At 37.3% G+C, this 18,741-nt stretch overlaps 2 protein-coding genes across 2 annotated transcripts in view; one reads left to right on the forward strand and one right to left on the reverse strand.

The window, feature by feature from the left end:
* Positions 1-18,741, reverse strand: part of Eip78C (Ecdysone-induced protein 78C) — a 908,078-nt gene that overhangs the window by 649,251 nt on the left and 240,086 nt on the right. The gene's annotated exons all lie outside the window — the stretch shown is intronic.
* Positions 10,298-11,577, forward strand: LOC137252441 (uncharacterized). The gene is made up of 4 exons (XM_067788142.1): positions 10,298-10,357; positions 10,419-10,605; positions 10,939-11,118; positions 11,334-11,577. The coding sequence occupies exons 1-4, from the start codon at positions 10,344-10,346 to the stop codon at positions 11,463-11,465; spliced, it is 513 nt and encodes a 170-aa protein (XP_067644243.1). The 5' UTR covers positions 10,298-10,343; the 3' UTR covers positions 11,466-11,577.

Here is an 18,741-nt window from a genome sequence, read left to right on the forward strand (position 1 = left end):
CAGAGAGGAACTACTGTGTTACGCGGAGAGAGCTGTTGGCATTGGTAGAGTGCATTAACTATTTTCACAAATACCTCTCCGGCCAGCGATTCCGTGCCAGGACAGATTACGCAGTGTTGAAATGGCTTCTGCAGTTCGGTAATCGGGAAGGACAATTGGCACGGTGGATCGAGCGACTACAAAGCTATGACTTTTCCATTGAGCATCGAAAAGGTAGTACCCATGGAAATGCCGATGCAATGTCACGAAGACCATGTAGTATGGAATGCAAGCACTGTTCAAAGGCCGAGGCTAAAGAAGACGTTATAGATGTCCGGCTAATGACTATAACGTGTACGGTTGAATGGGACAAGGAAAAACTAAGAAAGTGTCAGCTAGAAGATACAGATATTTCACATGTTATGCAAGGGCTCGAACGAAACGAAAGACCAAGCAGAGAGGAGATGTCAGCAGAGAGTCCCATCGCGAAGTCATATTGGGCACAGTGGAACAGTTTAGAATTGATATCCGGTTGCTTGCATCGAGTATGGGAGAGTGAGGATGGTCAATGCAAGAAGAAACTGATAGTTGTTCCCAGAAAGAGGATTCCTGACGTGTTCAGCGAGCTGCATAATGGTCCAAGTGGAGGTCATCTTCGAATCACGAAGACACTTGAGAAAATTAAGCAGAGATTCTATTGGGTTGGTTGCCGTCAGTCGGTCACCGAGTGGATTGCCAACTGCGAGGTATGCAACAGAGCGAAAGGGCTCAAAACCCGAAGTCATGGCCAGATGAAGCAGTATATTTCAGGTGCACCATTTGAAAGGATCGCCATGGATGTCGCAGGTCCATTTCCTACTAGCAACCGCGGAAACAAATACGTACTGGTGGTTATGGATTATTTCAGTAAATGGCCAGAGGTATACCCAATCCCAAACCAAGAAGCAGAAACAGTAGCAGAAGTGTTTAAAAACGAATGGGTTGCAAGGTATGGTGTACCAATGGAGTTATATTCTGACCAAGGCAGGAATTTTGAATCAGCTGTGTTCCAAGAAATGCGCAAGAAGTTGGGAATACGAAAAACACGGACAACTGCATTGCATCCTCAGTCCGATGGTATGGTGGAACGTTTCAATAGAACATTGGAGAAACATTTAAGGAAAGTAGTAGACAAGTACCATAAGGACTCAGATACACGCGTATCATTATTCTTGATGGCCTACCGATCGGCAGTACATGACACAACGGGCCAAACTCCCGCAAAGGTAATTTTTGGCAATGACCTTCGACTGCCAGCTGATTTGAAGTATGGGATAGATGCCGATGCGGAGAGGAATGTCAAGAAATCCACTGGTGTCTTGGAAGAAGAGCTGAGAGAGATACACGATCTGGTAAGGCAACGAGCAAAGATTATGAGTGACAAGATGAAAGCGAGGTACGATAAAGCAATTAATTCAGAAGGGTTTCAGGAAGGAGATTTGGTGCTGCTATACAACCCACAACGAAAAAGATGTTTGTCCCCGAAATTGCAGTGTAACTGGGAAGGCCCATACAAAGTTGTAAAACGGATCAACGATGTAGTGTACCGCATACAAACCATTGGCAAACCACGAACCAAAATGAAGGTGGTTCATTTGGAGAGGCTAGCAGCGGTTAGATCGAGAGATTTGTCTGATCGGGACGATCAGACTTAGGTGGAGGGCAGTGTTACGAATATTTGCAACACTAAGGGGTACTGCCATCTCTAAGCCGATGCTACGCAGTGACTGTACGCACATCAATAATTCAATCATTATGTCTACACATATGTACGTACACGCAGCGGAGATGAGATGCCCAAACACATGCAGACATCTTATTGATTTGCTCCTAAATGTAGGCAATTATAATTGTGGAAGTGTCGCTCACACATTCGAGTGCATGTGGTGTGAGAGAAGCTATACAAATTATACATCTGTAGTCGTAGCTGAGAAACCAACAAGTAAGTTCTGGAATGGAAAAGCCTAGAAATATGCAACTAGGAAATCAAAGAGTATAAAAATGCGAGAACAGCAGAGACGAGAACTCAGTTTCATTTGAGCTATCAATAAGTTGGTTATTAAGCCAGCTAGTTGCAAAGTATAAGTGTTATTGTGAAGTACTTTAATAAAGGCCATTTTCCATTATTCAATGGTGGAGTTATTTATTCAACAGTTTAGTGATTCGAACTTAGCGGAAGGTTGCAAATAAGCAGAATTACAGTAAATTCGTTACAATATTTTATTTATTCCATTTCTTTATTTTCTTTGGACATACATATACTTTTCTTCAAATAATTCCACATTGCCTTGCTATCCCCAACATTATGTGTGATTCTTTGTTCCATATACTTGGCCTTTTTAATCTTTATAAGACGTTTATACCAGCACTTTGTAAGGTTGTATTCATCCCATTCACCTGTTTTTTGAGCTATCTATATCTTCTATAATAATAGTAATAATAATTTATAATAATAATCTATATATACATATAAAAAGAAGTGTACATTTTGATTGTCACTCCATAACTCGAGAACGGTTCGACAGATTGCCATGAAATTTTTAGGAAAGATACAGGAAGGAGAGATGATGGTTAGTTGATTTTGAAATCTCAAATCGGTTTAGCCATATATATATAAAAATCAAATTCTGTGTGTGTGTGTTCGATATGGAAACGTATTTCCCACACATCAATCATCACCAAATTTTAGTTATGGGTTCCTTCAATCAACGGGAAGGTTTTAGGCTAAAAATAATTTCGATATATACAAAGGGCGTGGCACCTCCCATACAAATGGAACTTTTGGTAGGTATACAAGCCAGAACATTGAAATGCAGTAAGGAGTTATATGAGGTCAATCCCTAACACCACCAAGAAAATGCGGAATTTGGAAAAAGGGGGCGTAGCACCTTCCATACAAATGGAATCCTTAGTAGTTATACAAGCCAGAACATTGAAATGCAGTAAGGAGTTATATGAGGTCCCTAACACCACCAAAAAATGCGGAATTGGGAAAAAGGGGGCATGGAACCTCTCATTCAAATGGAATCTTTGGTACTGCATAACTTTGAAGGTATACATGCCAGAACATTGAAATTCAGTAAGGAGTTATTTGAGGCCAATCCTTAACACCACCAAGAAAATATGGAATTGGGAAAAAGGGGGCGTGGCACCTCCCATACAAATGGAATATATTATACTTCATATATCTGGATGTCGTAATGGTAGGATAATTAAAATTGGTAAGGAGCTATGTGACGTTAAGTCCTAAAACCTTCAGTAAAATGTGGAATGGGGAAAAACTATGGCTGCCGTACAAACTTAAGTTATTTTAACACCTAAAATTTGACTGCATTGTTGAGTTTAGCTGTTATGCCTTTTGGACGTTTAGTAATCTCCGCTGTTAAAAAAAATTTTTAGCTTCAGTCTATATACATCTATATCTATCTATAAATCTTATAAAATAAAGTCGCTGAATGCCATGTATACACATAACTTCACACAGGAAGCTCCGATTTTAAAACGGTTTTATGCTTTTGAAAGCTTAGCTACGTGAGATGGTACAGTTAATATCATTTGAAGATATATATTATAGGGGCGTGGCAAATTGCCAAAATGTAGTAAAAAATCATAAAATTTTTGTTTACACAGCTATAACTCATAAACGGATGGACGGATTTAAAAAATTCTACTTTTCAGTAAAACTTTGAAATATTCGCCTTCGATCTGCATCAAAAAAAATACTTGATTCCTTTCTTATATCAGCCAAGTTGTTTAAACAAAAGTAACATTTTTATCAAAAAATGCGTATGTGTGTTTGTTCGCTGTGAACTGTCCGCGCTAATTGCTTTTGAGTGAGGCTTGATGCGACACATACGTACATACATAGAATTCGCTGCGTTATTTAACTTCGGGAGTACATTTATATGTATGGATGTATGTATGTATTTTCATATCATATCAGCTTGACATATTTATGCTGTTTATGCGTTGTTGCCAAGTTAATGCAACATAAATGGTTAAGAATGCATACATCTCTTGAAAAATACTCTTTCGTTAAAAATATTGAACATTTCCTTAAAATTCATAAAAAAAAGTTAAATTGTTTGGTATTTTTGCATGTATCACTATCACTATCAGCACATAGTATAAAACAAAGTCGCTTTTTCTGTCCCTATGGCTTTTGAATGCTTAAACCTTTAAAAGTACGCAACGGATTTTGATGCGCTTTTTTTTAATAAATAGAGTGATTAAAGAGGAAGGTTTGTATGTATAATAACTTCCATTAAATAGTGGAGAAATACTGTTATTTTTGAAGTTTCTAATGTAATGTAAGTATAAATATAAAAGATAGATATAACTCAAGAACGGATGAACAGATTTGGCTGAAAATTGGTGGAGGGGTAGCTTAGAACCAGGAGATAGACATAGGATACTTTTTATCCCATTCTGGATAGGGTCCTGGATAGGGTTTCGTACCCGTGGGTGACTAGGGTCTCGAGATATAGGCCAAAATGTGGACCAGGGTAGCACTAGGATGTGTTTTTACATTATGGATATCAAATTGAAGCTGTTGATGTGTGCTTTAGTACAGAGTAAGTTTTATATCGGTGGGTGACTAGGGTCTCGAGATATGGGCCAAAACGTGGACCCGGATGCACCTAGAATGTGTTTTGACATTATGGGTATCAAATTGAAGCTGTTGATGTGTGCTTTAGTACAGAGTAAGTTGTACACCGCTGGGTGACTAGGGTCTCGATATATAGGCCAAAACATGGACCCGTATACCCCTAGAATGTGTGTGTAATATGGATATCAAATGAAAGCTGTTGCTGAGAGCTTTAAAGTAATTTTCATTGTGATTTTCGATTTAGTCGCATCAACCTGGCAAAACTGATAAATATGCATGCGAAGCCGAAATAAAGACATGAATTAATAATACCCACATACCTATTTACATACATACGCCCTATTCGATTTGCCTTAAATTTGGTATATAAATTTGTCTATACCGGCCCTATGCTGCGCGTAACCGGTAAAATTGTAATCGGCAAACAAAATTACCAAAAGTCGTAACCCCCAAATGTAACCGCGATTCTGAGTGTGGAGACCTGTATCGGAGCAAAACTAATATTCATGGTAACCCTGGTGTGGAATATAATATGTTGTAATATATTGGATTATATTGTATTGTATTGGATTGCATTGTATGGTATTGTACTGTTTGGAGTGCGTGTGCGGAAGACACATATTAAAGTACCAGTGAAATATATATATATATATAATTAGTGTGTTCTTATTTAATACAAAATGTTAGGTTGTTACATTGGCGACGAGAATGGGATCTGAAGTTGCGTTAATAAAACGCATTATAATTGTATTTCTGTTTCATTGCAGGTACTGCATCAGGCGTGGTGAATTTGACACGGTGTGGGCTCAACACACACACATAAAGAGGGACACAACCAAAAGCAATTCAATTTGCATAGCATGCGCGCAAGAAAAAAACCAGATTTGATATTTATTGAAGTGATACAGAGAAAAAACGATTTATGTTTGCAAAAGCAGCGCATTTAATTGTGCTTACATATATTTCCATTGAACTGGTAATATGTTTTGAAAATTTAGACAAAAACGATTATTATCTAAAGGTAGTAAATTTGTTATGTGTTGCAGGCCATTGAATTGGTGCATAGACGTACGCATTAAATTGCTTCTTTGAGATAATCATTGAATTGATGAAGAGATTCGAATTCTTAGCAGATGAGAGCAGCGCATTAAATTGGGTTTATATAGGTACATGAATATAGAACAATTTTATTGTTCATTAGATTGTGAAAACTCACAAGCTTTGCATTGGAAATTATAGGAGTGCACATTGAATTGTGCAAGCGAACTATTAATTTGGCGACAAGCATACAAATTAAATTAAAATTGAGACGTTGCTTCGAAACTTCAGCCGAGGTATTGTAACAAAGTTTTGCGTTCGGTGTACGAACGTATTTAAACCAAAATGACTGAATTCAAGCCGTTTTTATGCGATAATATAGACAAAGCGTTACTGCGTAATGAGTGGGAAAAATGGTCCCGATCCTTGTCTCTATTCCTTCAATCTGAAGAAATAATTGACCCTGTTAAGCAAAGGAACAAACTACTGCATTTAGGGGGGCCCCAATTGCAAGAAGTTATATTCAATATTCCGGGTGCTCTTGTAGAAGTTAACGAGAACACCAAAAATGATGTTTTTAATATATTACTGCGGAAATTGAATGATTTTTTCTCACCCACACGTAATTCCACATTTGAGAGGCATTTATTTAGGAAATTATGTCCGTCAGAAGGAGAAGATTTCAATAAATTCTTGTTGCGACTGAGACATCAAATGTCCAAATGCGATTTTGGATCAACTAAAAATGAAATTGAAAGTAATTGCTTAAAAGACAAATTAATTGATTCTTGGGCACCGTCTCAACTTAAAAAACGACTTCTTGAAAACGAACAAAATTTAGATGAAGTTATTGGAGCGTGCCAGGTGCACGAACAAATTAACAAGCAGTCGCAAAGTATGGTGGCAAAACCAGACGGTGAGACTGTCAACAAGATATCGTTGAAGAACCGACAAGAAAAAGATAGTTCCAGTGAATGTGGCAGATGCGGTAGGTTGGGACACAAATACTACGATGATAGTTGCCCGGCGCGAAAATCGAAATGCAATAAATGCGGTCTGATAGGCCATTTCGCTAGGAAGTGTAAGACAAAGGGCCAAAAGCGTAAGCCGGGGGAATATGAGCGTGGCAGCCCAAAAAAGCGTCGTTTCAAATCTTCCACTGTAAAATACATTGACGAAGAAACAGATTTTATGGAAAATAAGTTTGTTGATACGGGGTGTTTTAAAGTAAATTGTTACGGCCAAGAAGATGAATTTATTGAATGCTGCATTGGGGGGCATGCCATTTCTATGGTGATTGACTCAGGATCGCGTTTCAACCTGCTCAGCCATGACAAATGGATTGAGTTAAACGAGAAAAAGGCTGTTTTATTTAACGTTCGTACACAATCAGCGAATCAGTTCAAAGCATATGCTGCGAGTCAGCTCCTCAAAGTCCTTTTCGTCTTTGAAGCACCGATAACTATTGTGGGCGATAAAGAATTAATTGCAACATTTTATGTAATTGAGAACGCGACGCAATCCCTTTTAGGTCGTGAGACAGCAATAAAATTGCACGTTCTAAAACTAGGTCGAAACGTGAATAGTATTGAAACTGTAAACCCATTTCCCAAAATTAAGGATATCAAAATAACCTTATCACTAGACCTTTCAGTGAAACCCATACAACAGCCTATGCGGCGAATACCCATTGCTCTGGAGGAGAAGGTTGAACGGAAATTAAATGAAGCACTTAAACAGGACATCATTGAGCCAGTGGTGGGACCAAGCCCTTGGATCTCACCAATTGTGATTGTCTTTAAGGAAAATGGGGAAATGCGTATGTGCGTCGATATGCGCAGGGCGAACCAAGCGGTTCTTAGGGAAAATTACCCATTGCCAACGTTTGACACGTTTATGACTAAATTAAGGGGCGCAAAATTATTTTCACGGCTCGACTTGAAATGGGCGTATCACCAGCTCGAATTGGATGAATCCTCAAGAGAAATTACCACATTCATTACGCACAAAGGTCTTTTCCGATATAAAAGATTAATGTTCGGTATTAACTCAGCCCCAGAATTGTTTCAACGAGTTTTAGAAGGACTATTATCTCCTTGTAAAAACTGTCTAAATTATATCGATGATGTTATAGTTTTCGGGGAAACAGAAACGGAACATGATGAGGCTCTGGGAAAAGTTATAGAAATTTTTAAAAATAATTGCGTTTTATTAAATCATGAAAAATGTGTATGGCGAGCAAAAGAATTAAAGTTCCTGGGACATACCTTGTCCGATGAGGGTATATTACCAGACCCAGAGAAAATAAAAACAATTCAAAGCTTTAGAGCACCAAATAGCAAGGAAGAGATTAGAAGTTTCCTGGGCCTAGTCACGTATGTTGGCAAATTTATCCCAGACATGGCTGATATAACTGAACCATTGAGAAGCATACTGAAAACTAATTGTAACTTCATGTGGGGGCCAAAACAACAGACTTCCTTTTATAAATTAAAGACGCTTCTTTCCAGCATACCAAAACTGTCGTATTTCAATCCGAAACGTAAGACTAGGCTGATAGCGGATGCGAGTCCCGTAGCTTTAGGAGCTGTCCTCATTCAGTGTGACTTGAGTGATGATCCACAGATAATCTCATTCGCCAGCAAAAGTCTTTCAGATGTGGAGAAGAGGTACTCCCAAACGGAGAAAGAAAGTTTAGCTCTTGTATGGGCGGTGGAGAGATTCTATTATTATTTAACTGGTCTAGAATTTGAGCTTATCACTGATCATAAACCGCTAGAAGCCATTTTTAAGCCTACGTCCAAACCTCCGGCTAGGATAGAAAGGTGGCTTCTGAGGCTGCAATCTTACAAATTTAAAGTAATTTATCGTGCGGGGAAAGAAAACATTGCGGATTCCATTTCGAGGCTTTGCAAAATTGAGAACACACGCAGTTTTGATGAGAACGGTGAACAAAATATATTTCATATAATATCGCACTCAACTCCGTCTTCCCTCACTATCTCCGAAATTGCCAAGACGAGTGCCAAAGATGAAGAGATAAGAGCTACACTCGAATACATTAAATACGATTCCTGGCCAACGGACTCAAAAAGTAGTTTTTACCCTTTCCGCCAGGAGCTGCTGGCTGTTGGTGAAATAATATTACGCGGGACTCGAATAGTTATTCCAAAGGTTCTTCGGCCGAGATTGTTAGAACTAGCACATGTGGGTCATCCAGGCGAATCAGCTATGAAACGGAGAGTAAGAGCCAAGGTCTGGTGGCCGTTCGTTGACAGAGAAGTGGAAACTTTTGTGAAGAACTGCCGGGATTGTTTGGTGGTCTCAAAACCTAATAACCCTACCCCGATGAACAGACATGCGTTCCCAAATGGTCCCTGGCAATGTGTGGCCATGGACCTGCTGGGGCCGTTGCCTAACAATGATTATATATTTGTGCTTATCGACTACTATTCTCGTTACCAGGAAGTAACATTTTTGCGTAAAATCACTTCAGAAGCTATTATCAACGTCTTGAATGAAATCTTTTGTCGGCTCGGTATACCTACATCCATTCGAGCAGACAATGGAAGACAGTTTGTGAGCAGTGAGTTCAAAAATTTTTGCAAGGACAACAACATCGCTTTGATAACGACACCGCCCTATTGGCCACAAGCCAATGGAGAAGTGGAAAATATGAACCGGTCATTGGTGAAGCGTTTGAAAATAGCACACAGCAATAAACGTAATTATATTCAAGAGATTCAAAAATTCCTGTTGATGTACAATGTGACTCCTCACAGCACCACGGGTTCACCGCCAACCCAATTAATGTTTAATCGGGTAATAAGGGATAAAATACCTGGAATTGAGGAAATATCAGAAGATATGATAGACTCGGCAGCAAGAGATTTAGACACTATCAACAAACAAAAAGGAAAGGATAAGGGGGATAAGAAGAGACGAGCAAAGGTATCGAATATAGTACCAGGAGATAAAGTACTGCTACGTAATGTGGTCCTCCCGCATAAGCTGACACCAACTTTTGACACGACCGAATACGAAGTCTTAGAGACAAACGGGAACGAAGTCATCATAAGGAGCGGTGACAAGACCGTTCGGAGAAATATAAGTCACGTAAAAAAAGTACCAATCGCTTTCACTGCAGTGGATGAAACCGATTCTTCGACACCACCTCCAGAAACATCGCTCGAAACTGATCTTCCAATAAACTCAAACTCGACGTCACCACCTCGTGCAACACTTCAGTCGAATTGTACCGAAACGGAAAATTCTAGGTCCGAACCTCACTGCGAAGCTGAGAGACCAGACACTCAACCTAAGCTTTGTTTGAAGCTGCAAAATAAGGGAGGGATGTGGAGACCTGTATCGGAGCAAAACTAATATTCATGGTAACCCTGGTGTGGAATATAATATGTTGTAATATATTGGATTATATTGTATTGTATTGGATTGCATTGTATGGTATTGTACTGTTTGGAGTGCGTGTGCGGAAGACACATATTAAAGTACCAGTGAAATATATATATATATATAATTAGTGTGTTCTTATTTAATACAAAATGTTAGGTTGTTACACTGAGCAGATGGTAACGCTGTCATGACGAAGAAACTCACCAGTGTGTATGGTGGAATTGAAAAACATATGTTTTTATAATCAAAAGAAGAAAAAAGGAAAATGGAAATCAACAAGTAAGTAAATTTTGGTAAATATTTTATTAAATTCATTATTAATTATTTATTTTAATTATAGAAAATATGCACGTACCACCCCATCCCAGATGCGACTATATGTGGCATATTGTAGGGATCATCCCGAGCTCCTGCAAGGTAAAAACTGCCCCACATCGCCAAATCAGGTTCAAAGGATGCGGGAGGAGCTCACATCTAAATTGAATGCAATGGTGGGGCCATCAAGAACATGCGATACCTGGCGAGAGGTAAGCAAATTGATTTTTATATAATTAAGGGTTTTGTGTTGTTTTGTGTGCCAAAAATTTACTCCGGCTACACGTAGCCGGAGTAATGCAAACTGCAGGATTTTTGTGTCAAGTACACATTTTAATGTCCAATAACATAGAACAGCGCACCTGTGTAATTAAATACTAAAATTCTTATTTATAAGTTAATAGTTGTTGAAATTTGTACTTGGCATAACAAAGCATGTATGAGCGCCACAAGCACCAGAATAATACCATACATAACTACATACCACTAAATTATTATTGGAAAGAGGGTAAGAACTGATTGTTTGTCTTTATTTATAATTTCAGAGTTTGGGAAACTGGCGAAAACAGTTGCGTTCCCGGGCCCGAAAATTTTCCGCCGAGAGGAGAAAGACAGGTAGTGGACAAAATCCTGTGGCAGAGCTCACTAATTTCGAGCAGCAAGCGTTAGAGGTGTTTGGGATTGCTGCTGTGGAGGGCCACTCAACCTCAAGGCTGGGCTTCCAGGTAAATATATTTGTAATACACTTGTGTAATACAATAATAACCGCTGGTAGTGTATGTGTGTAATTATTATGCCCATGTACATATATGCATTTCTTGCATTTTTATTTAAGAATTGAAATATGTTGTCATATAAAACTATACTGCCAATATTGTAGTATTACATTTTTATATTGTAAAAAAATGTGACGATAATACTTTTTTTTTTTTATTAATAGAACGCCAACAATGCCGAAAATGTTCATCCAACGCCAGAGGAATTACCACTGGAAATTCCACCACCTGCTTTTGCGGAAGATCCGAACGAGTTTGCCTCGTTTTGCTTAGTGGTAAGTGAGTCGCCCAGTTGAACTTCCTCACGTCCTGTTACTCCCAATCCCGTGCCACGCAGTGCTGCTGCGAGCAATTCTGCCGCGCCGAATGCTGATACGCCCAGACTAGTTTTGTTGTCAACGTCACGCAACAGAAGAAGGAGCGCTAAAGATGAAATTTTTGAATTGGTGCAACAGGACATGAGGAACAGGCGTCATGAACAGTCAAGACTGGCTGAGTCCCTAGACAATTTGGGAAATGGGTTGATGTCGTTGGCTGCGGCAATTCAGGAAATGGTGGCATTGCAAAGACAACGCCGGGACTAAGCTCGTATGATGTCAGCCAGTATGCTTTAAGTTTAGCTTAAGAACATTGAATTCCTTTTTTTAAGTATTAAGTAATTTAAGAAATTAAAAAAGACTGAATTAATTTTTATTTGTTTTATATTATTGAATTTTTATTTCATTTAAAACGAATTTCTTTTAATTTTAAATGTATCAATATAATGCAGTAATTTTGCTTTTTAAATAACCAATATGAAATGTGATAAACTTATTTACAAACACAAAAACAGACTATTCTGTACTTTTTGCTATTTTATTTACTTTATAAACAAATGTATATTAGTTTTTAAGTAAGCAATATGGAATGTAATAAAACTCATTACTATAAAACAAAATTATCAAAGAAGATACTCAGTACTATTTTTTTGTTACTGACTTATTTAGAAATATAAACCCACAAATAAGAAACCTGCAAGTCAATCAAATAATTAATAAAAAGTTTTGAAAATTTTAAATTTTGTCTAAATTTTTATTCATCCTTCAGTATTTGTTTGTGTTTTGTTTACATATATTATTTTATTATCCTATTCGCAGGCACAGTCAGGGTATGTGGTTGATTAACTGCTGGCGAATCCTTTCGCCTTGGCGGTGAAGATGGGTGTTGGTGGCAATTTCTGGTGCAGTCGTTTCCTCGTCTGGCTCCACTTCTTCAATTTCCACTTCGTCACTCGGAAAATTTTTTCTTACAACATTGTGAAGAATAAAGCAGACGTTTACAATTATAGTTACTCTTTCGGGACTATAATTTAAAGTGCGATGTTGTGCCAAGCATCGAAAACGTGACTTAAGTACTCCAAATCCTCTTTAAATAACATTCCTTGCCTTACAATGGTATTTATTGAATTTTTGTTCCAGAGGATTTGCGGGCTGAGCTAAGGGTGTGATAAGCCAAGGCTCTAGGGGGTAAGCTTCCTCTCTGCCCGCTCATAAACGCACGCACGTTTGATGTTGTCCATATACCTGAGTCGTGGCATGACCCAGGAAAAGTTGCATCAATTGCCAGAAACTTTAAGTTTTCGTCGCAAACAGCTTCAACATTGACGCTGTAGTATCCTTTGCGATTCATGTAGAGGCTACACGGTCTGACAAATGAGCGCCACATGTGTGCAATCGATTGCACCGATAACACCCTTCAAACCAAACTTTGCGTAGAACCTTAACAAGTAGAAACAAAAAATATTATCCCATGTACTATCTGTAAGTTTCCACGTTCAACGTTACCTTGCTTTTACAGCCAACTGCTCCTCGTTTGTGGTAGGAAAACTTACTTCAGATGCTTTTTCTTTCACAATTAAATTTGTAATGTATTTGATAGCTCGTGATGCAGAAGATTGGCTGAGCGCAGCGTATATACATATTATTAGCAACACATTTTTGATACGATCCATGTGCTAAAAATGTGAGACAACAAAAAAATCGTACTCCAAAAGGCAGAGAAGTAGGTTGGTCATCCTTTGGCCACAACTCTTCTATAAGTATTTTACAGGCTTCTTTCGGTAAACGAAAATGCTCTTTGAAGGTACTACAAGGAAGATTCAAAGGATCACTACTGTTCCGAAGACTATTTAAGTTATGTCTCCGTTCCAAAATTTCATCATATTCTTCATCTTCAGCAAGCAGCAATAATAGTAAATTGGACATTTTTATTATATTAAACTGATTATTGGCGCTAATTTTTACATTTCCTTGTATTTGTTTATTGTATTTATTTATTTGTTTTTAAAATGCTCGATTTAATTTTCACTTTCGCTTTATTTATTTTTCAGAGTAAACATCAGCTGTTTTATGTGGTTACGTCGATGTTACCACCTATTTTAGTGGTTACGTTGTTATCCGGCAAATTTTGCCTTCAGAATACCAAAAAGGTGTAAAAGTTGCCAGAAGATTTCGTAACCGGTAAAAAATTAAGTTGTTACGACTGTAGAATAGGGCCGTACATGTTAATATTTACGATCCTTTTTTCCGGGAAGTAGACCAAAGACGGGCTGGGAATGGGATTAGGACTAGGACTGGGACTGAGACTCGGAATGGGACTGGAACAAAATGCATACCACCCTCTGGGACTGGCAATAAGGGATTAAGAAGAGTGGGAAAAACTTGAGAGAAGGGAAAAGAGGGAAGGAGAAGGAGACTAGATAGAGAAGAGATAGAGTGAGACGAAGATAGAGATAGATGAAGCGAAAAAGACGGAGGGAGGAGTGAATAAAAGGATAAAGAAAAAGTGAAGAGGGGGAGGGCAGAGTTAGACGGAAAAAGCTTATTAAAATGTACGCAGATAGATCAAATTTAGGGAAGAACAACGTCTGACGGGTCTGCTAGTCTTCTATAAAAATAAAATTCTGTGTGTGTGTTCCCTATGAAAACGTGTTTGCTATACTTCGATCATCACCAAACTTTGGCTCTAGGTTCCTGGATCAAGACGAAAGTTTTTCATATTTCAGAATTAAGAATTTTAAATTTAAATGTTTTTGTTTAATAATTTGGGAAAAATTTAAACAACGTGACATCAGGACGGACAAGGCGACAGCTGTTTCGATTATACCTTGTAAATCTCTTCAAAGCCTTTTCTCCCGGGAGTGGGAGTCGAACTCGCACTCCTACGATAGTTGAAATGGTTGTAAACGCATTCAGCTACGTCATGCCTGTTGTAAAGTTCTTCCCAATTGCCTTCTTTTTTGCATATTTTAATCTTTTACACATTGCATACTTCGTATGCAATTATGTGTTAAAGCTATGCTTGGTACGGCGGTTTTCAAAGAAACTTTGGTTTTTGTTGCTGTTTTCGTTCTATTTATAGAACTACAACGAATTAACCAATTTTGTCTGTTTGTATGATTTTAATAATCGGGGATTGCCCATATTGCTTTTCTAAATGTATGAAAACATTTATTTGAAGCAATTTTTTAATTTTATAATTTATTTAATAATTTGGGAAAAATTTAAACAACGTGACATCAGGACGGACAAGGCGACAGCTGTTTCGATTATACCTTGTAAATCTCTTCAAAGCCTTTTCTCCCGGGAGTGGGAGTCGAACTCGCACTCCTACGATAGTTGAAATGGTTGTAAACGCATTCAGCTACGTCATGCCTGTTGTAAAGTTCTTCCCAATTGCCTTCTTTTTTGCATATTTTAATCTTTTACACATTGCATACTTCGTATGCAATTATGTGTTAAAGCTATGCTTGGTACGGCGGTTTTCAAAGAAACTTTGGTTTTTTTTGTTTTTTGGCTATGCGAAAGAACTATCTTAGCTCCCAAAAATGATCATGCTAACAAAATCAATGATCGCTTTCAAAATCAATTTCCTGGTGAAGTGACGAAATATAAATCGATCGACACAGTTACAGATGAAGATAAAATTGTGAATTATCCAAATGAATTTCTATACTCCTTAGAACCAAAAGGAATGCCTGCGCATATATCAACTTTGAAAATTGGCTCACCATTCATGCTTCTTCGGAATGTAATCAAAGCAACAATCATTAGCGGTAAAAGCAATACAATAATATAAAATAAGATACAAGAATAAAATGTTTTAACAGAAAATTTCACCAAATATGCGTACAAAATTCAATTCAATTTACAGAACAATAAATTAAATTATCAACAAGCAAAACAGAAAAAATAACGCAACATCCATTCGATCTCGGACGTTACAACGTGCGCCTGGTAAAGCTAGTAGATCTTATAAAATAAAGTCGCTAAATGCCATGTACGCACATAACTTCAGACAGAATGTTTCGATTTTAAAACGGTTTTTTGCATTTGAAAGCTTAGCTACGTGAGATGGTACAGTTAATATAATTTGAAGGTATATATTACAGAGGCGTGGCAAATTGCCAAAATGTAGTAAAAAATCATAAAATTTTTGTTTACACAGCTATAACACATAAACGGATGGATGGATTAAAAAAATTTTACTTTTCAGTAAAACTTTGAAATATTTACCTTCGTTCTGCATCAAAAAAAAAATACTTGATTCCTTTCTTATATCAGCCAAATTGTTTAAACAAAAGCAACATTTTTACCAAAAAAATGTGTGTGTGGTTGTTTGGTGTTAAATGTGTGCACAAATTGCTTTTGAGTGAGGCAGGCGACACATATGTAGCATTCGCTGCGTTATTTAGCTTCGGGAGTACATTTATATGTATGGATGTATGTATTTTCATATCATATCAGCTTGACATATGTATGTACATACATATTTATGCGTTGTTGCCAAGTTAATGCAACATAAATGGTTATAAGGCAAACATCTCTTGAAAAATACTCTTTCGTTAAAAATAATGAACATTTCCTTAAAATTCTTAAAAAAAGTTTTATTTTTTAGTATTTTTGCATGTATATGCTCAGGGCCGTAGAGAGAAAATCCGGGCCCGTGACTAAACAATTTACGGGCCCCCTATAAAAAATCCACTAATACATTTGATTAACTTGAATTAATGACGTCTAATTCATGAATCATTATTGATGGATTACATAAAAAAATTTTGCCACATCAACTAAATGATTTTTGGACTAAGAGCTGACAATAAAATTAACACAGAATATTTACTATTTATACTATTTTATTGTAGCGTAGAGATAAAATTCTCTTTTAACAGCCACATATTGTTTCAAATAATCTTTTCTAGTTATTTGGTAACATTTTAATACATTTCTGATAAATTTAATGATGATTATAAATTTTAATTATTCAATATAGAAGATTAGGATATTAAAGAGTGGGTTTTCTTGCTTTTTTCGCTGCAAAATTATTATAATAATATCAAAATTTAACTGTCTTGCCAAAACGGATTCAACACAAAGCGCGGCAAGTTCTAAAACTCGCTCTTGAGATGAACACGATCCATGCAAGTTTTTGATTCTTGAAAGACGCTGAAGGAACGTTCTACACTAGCTACAGTGACAGGTATAGTGCAAAAGATACGTAAATCAACACAAATCTTGGGGAAAATGGTATAAAAATTTTGAACATAGATAGTATTTAGCAATTTCAGACCTTTATCGTAAATGTGTTTCAAGTGAATTATATTGCATTCTAAGCTTTGAGAAATGTCCGACTTGTATTTTTCGACAAATTTTGCTGCGCTCGCTCGCCCGAACCGTTGTTTCATCCATCTCTTCAAATTGCCACAAAAAGGAAAACATGTCGCTCAATTTTTTCATAGTTGCAAATCGTTCAGTAATGCCAGTGATTACCGATTCAACGATCACCAGGATTCTATTGTTTTTAAAATCAGACTGTGAATCATTCATAATCATCTCATTTAAATTATCTTCAAAACGTCTTTTGGGTTTTCTCTTTCGAATGTCCGGAAACTTTGGCAAGATGTTCAATTGAATAGCAACTGCTTTGCATTCGTTCAAAAATTGTTTGCCATTGATTCCTGAACAACTTCAAATCAGCTAATAAGGCATCTAGATGTCGGACCTCATTATATCAGCGATTTTCTGACCAGTTTTTTGGTTACAAAACCAAAAACCGTTCTTGAATTGTAAAATTTGTTGTCTTCGAATTGAAATGGAGTTAGCGCAAAATGAACGTAGTCAACGTGATTAACATCAGGCATATCATCAACGATAATAAGAAAATACTTGGCTTTCTTGCCTTGATCTAATATAGTTTCCCTCACGTGCTTTGTACAAATTTCTATAAATTTGTTCTGAATTTCTGGGGAAAGATAGTGAACTTTTAAACGTTTGTGCTGCTGTTGTGAAATCCTAACTTTCTCCAAATGATCTCTAAGTATCGGATCATAATGGCCTACGAGATCTTAGATATCCAAAAAATGTCCATCGTTTCGTTCACCTTCGCCTTTGAAAGCTACGCCTCTTTCACCCAAAAATAAAATAGTGTCCAAAATTCTATATCCAATTTGTTTCCACTTTCGAGTTTCAGTGATTAGCTGTTCATTGATATCAATTGTAGCTTCCTTTTGAATAAGATTTTGTAAAGATCGCTATTGAATATAACTTTTAATGTGAGCTTCTTCCATACCTGGAATTTCAAATATCCGCCAGGACAACAAATTTTAGGTCGATTTAAAGTATTGATGCTTAACAGACGACATTGTAGGCAATAAAAAGCATTGCTACTGGCACTCCACACTAACCAGTCACGCTCCACTTTCTCTCAATTTGGCAATATTCCGTTTAACAACGCGGTAGGAAATGCCTCGTCATGACAATAACGTGTAAACATAACAGGACACTTGTGATGACCTCGATGAATTATTTCGTTGACTTCTTCAGATCGCAAAAACTCATTATTCATGGTACCAATATCGAAGTCGTTTAAATATTCTGGACTTTGATACAGAGTTGGTGGTATTGTTGTAAGACTTTGCGAAGATGATCAATGTCGCCACGAAAACTTTACGATTTCGGATTCATGTAAACATACATTTTTGTTTGATGTTTTTATTGTTTCCTCAGGCCCAGGCAAAAAATCGTTATCAACAGTCTTTGCTTTTGAAATTCGGCTTAAAATTTTCACATGGAACAACTAAAGACTCTCCTGAATTAAAAAAAAATTCCACAGTACCTCTAAATCGTGGGTCCCCTGAGAAACACATTTTTGTTTGATGTTTGTATTGTCTCCTCAGGCCCAGGCAAAAAAATATTATCAATATTCGTTGCTTTTGAAACTCGGCTCAAAATTTGCACACGGAACAACTAAGGACTCTCCTGAATTAAAAAAAAAGTCATAGTACCTCTAAATCGCTGGCCCCCTGAGAAACACATTTTTGTTTGATGAGAAACACATTTTTGTTTGATGTTTGTATTGTCTCCTCAGGCCCAGGCAAAAAAAAACATTATCAATATTCGTTGCTTTTGAAATTCGGTTTAAAATTTGCACGTGGAACAACTAAAGACTCCCCTGAATTAAAAAAGTGTCTTAGTACCTCTAAATCGCGGCCCCCCTGAGAAACCCCGGGCCCGGGGGGAATCCCGCCATTCCCCC

The sequence above is a fragment of the Eurosta solidaginis genome, chromosome 5 (assembly GCF_040869045.1).
Source record: "Eurosta solidaginis isolate ZX-2024a chromosome 5, ASM4086904v1, whole genome shotgun sequence".
Lineage (NCBI taxonomy): Eukaryota > Metazoa > Arthropoda > Insecta > Diptera > Tephritidae > Eurosta > Eurosta solidaginis.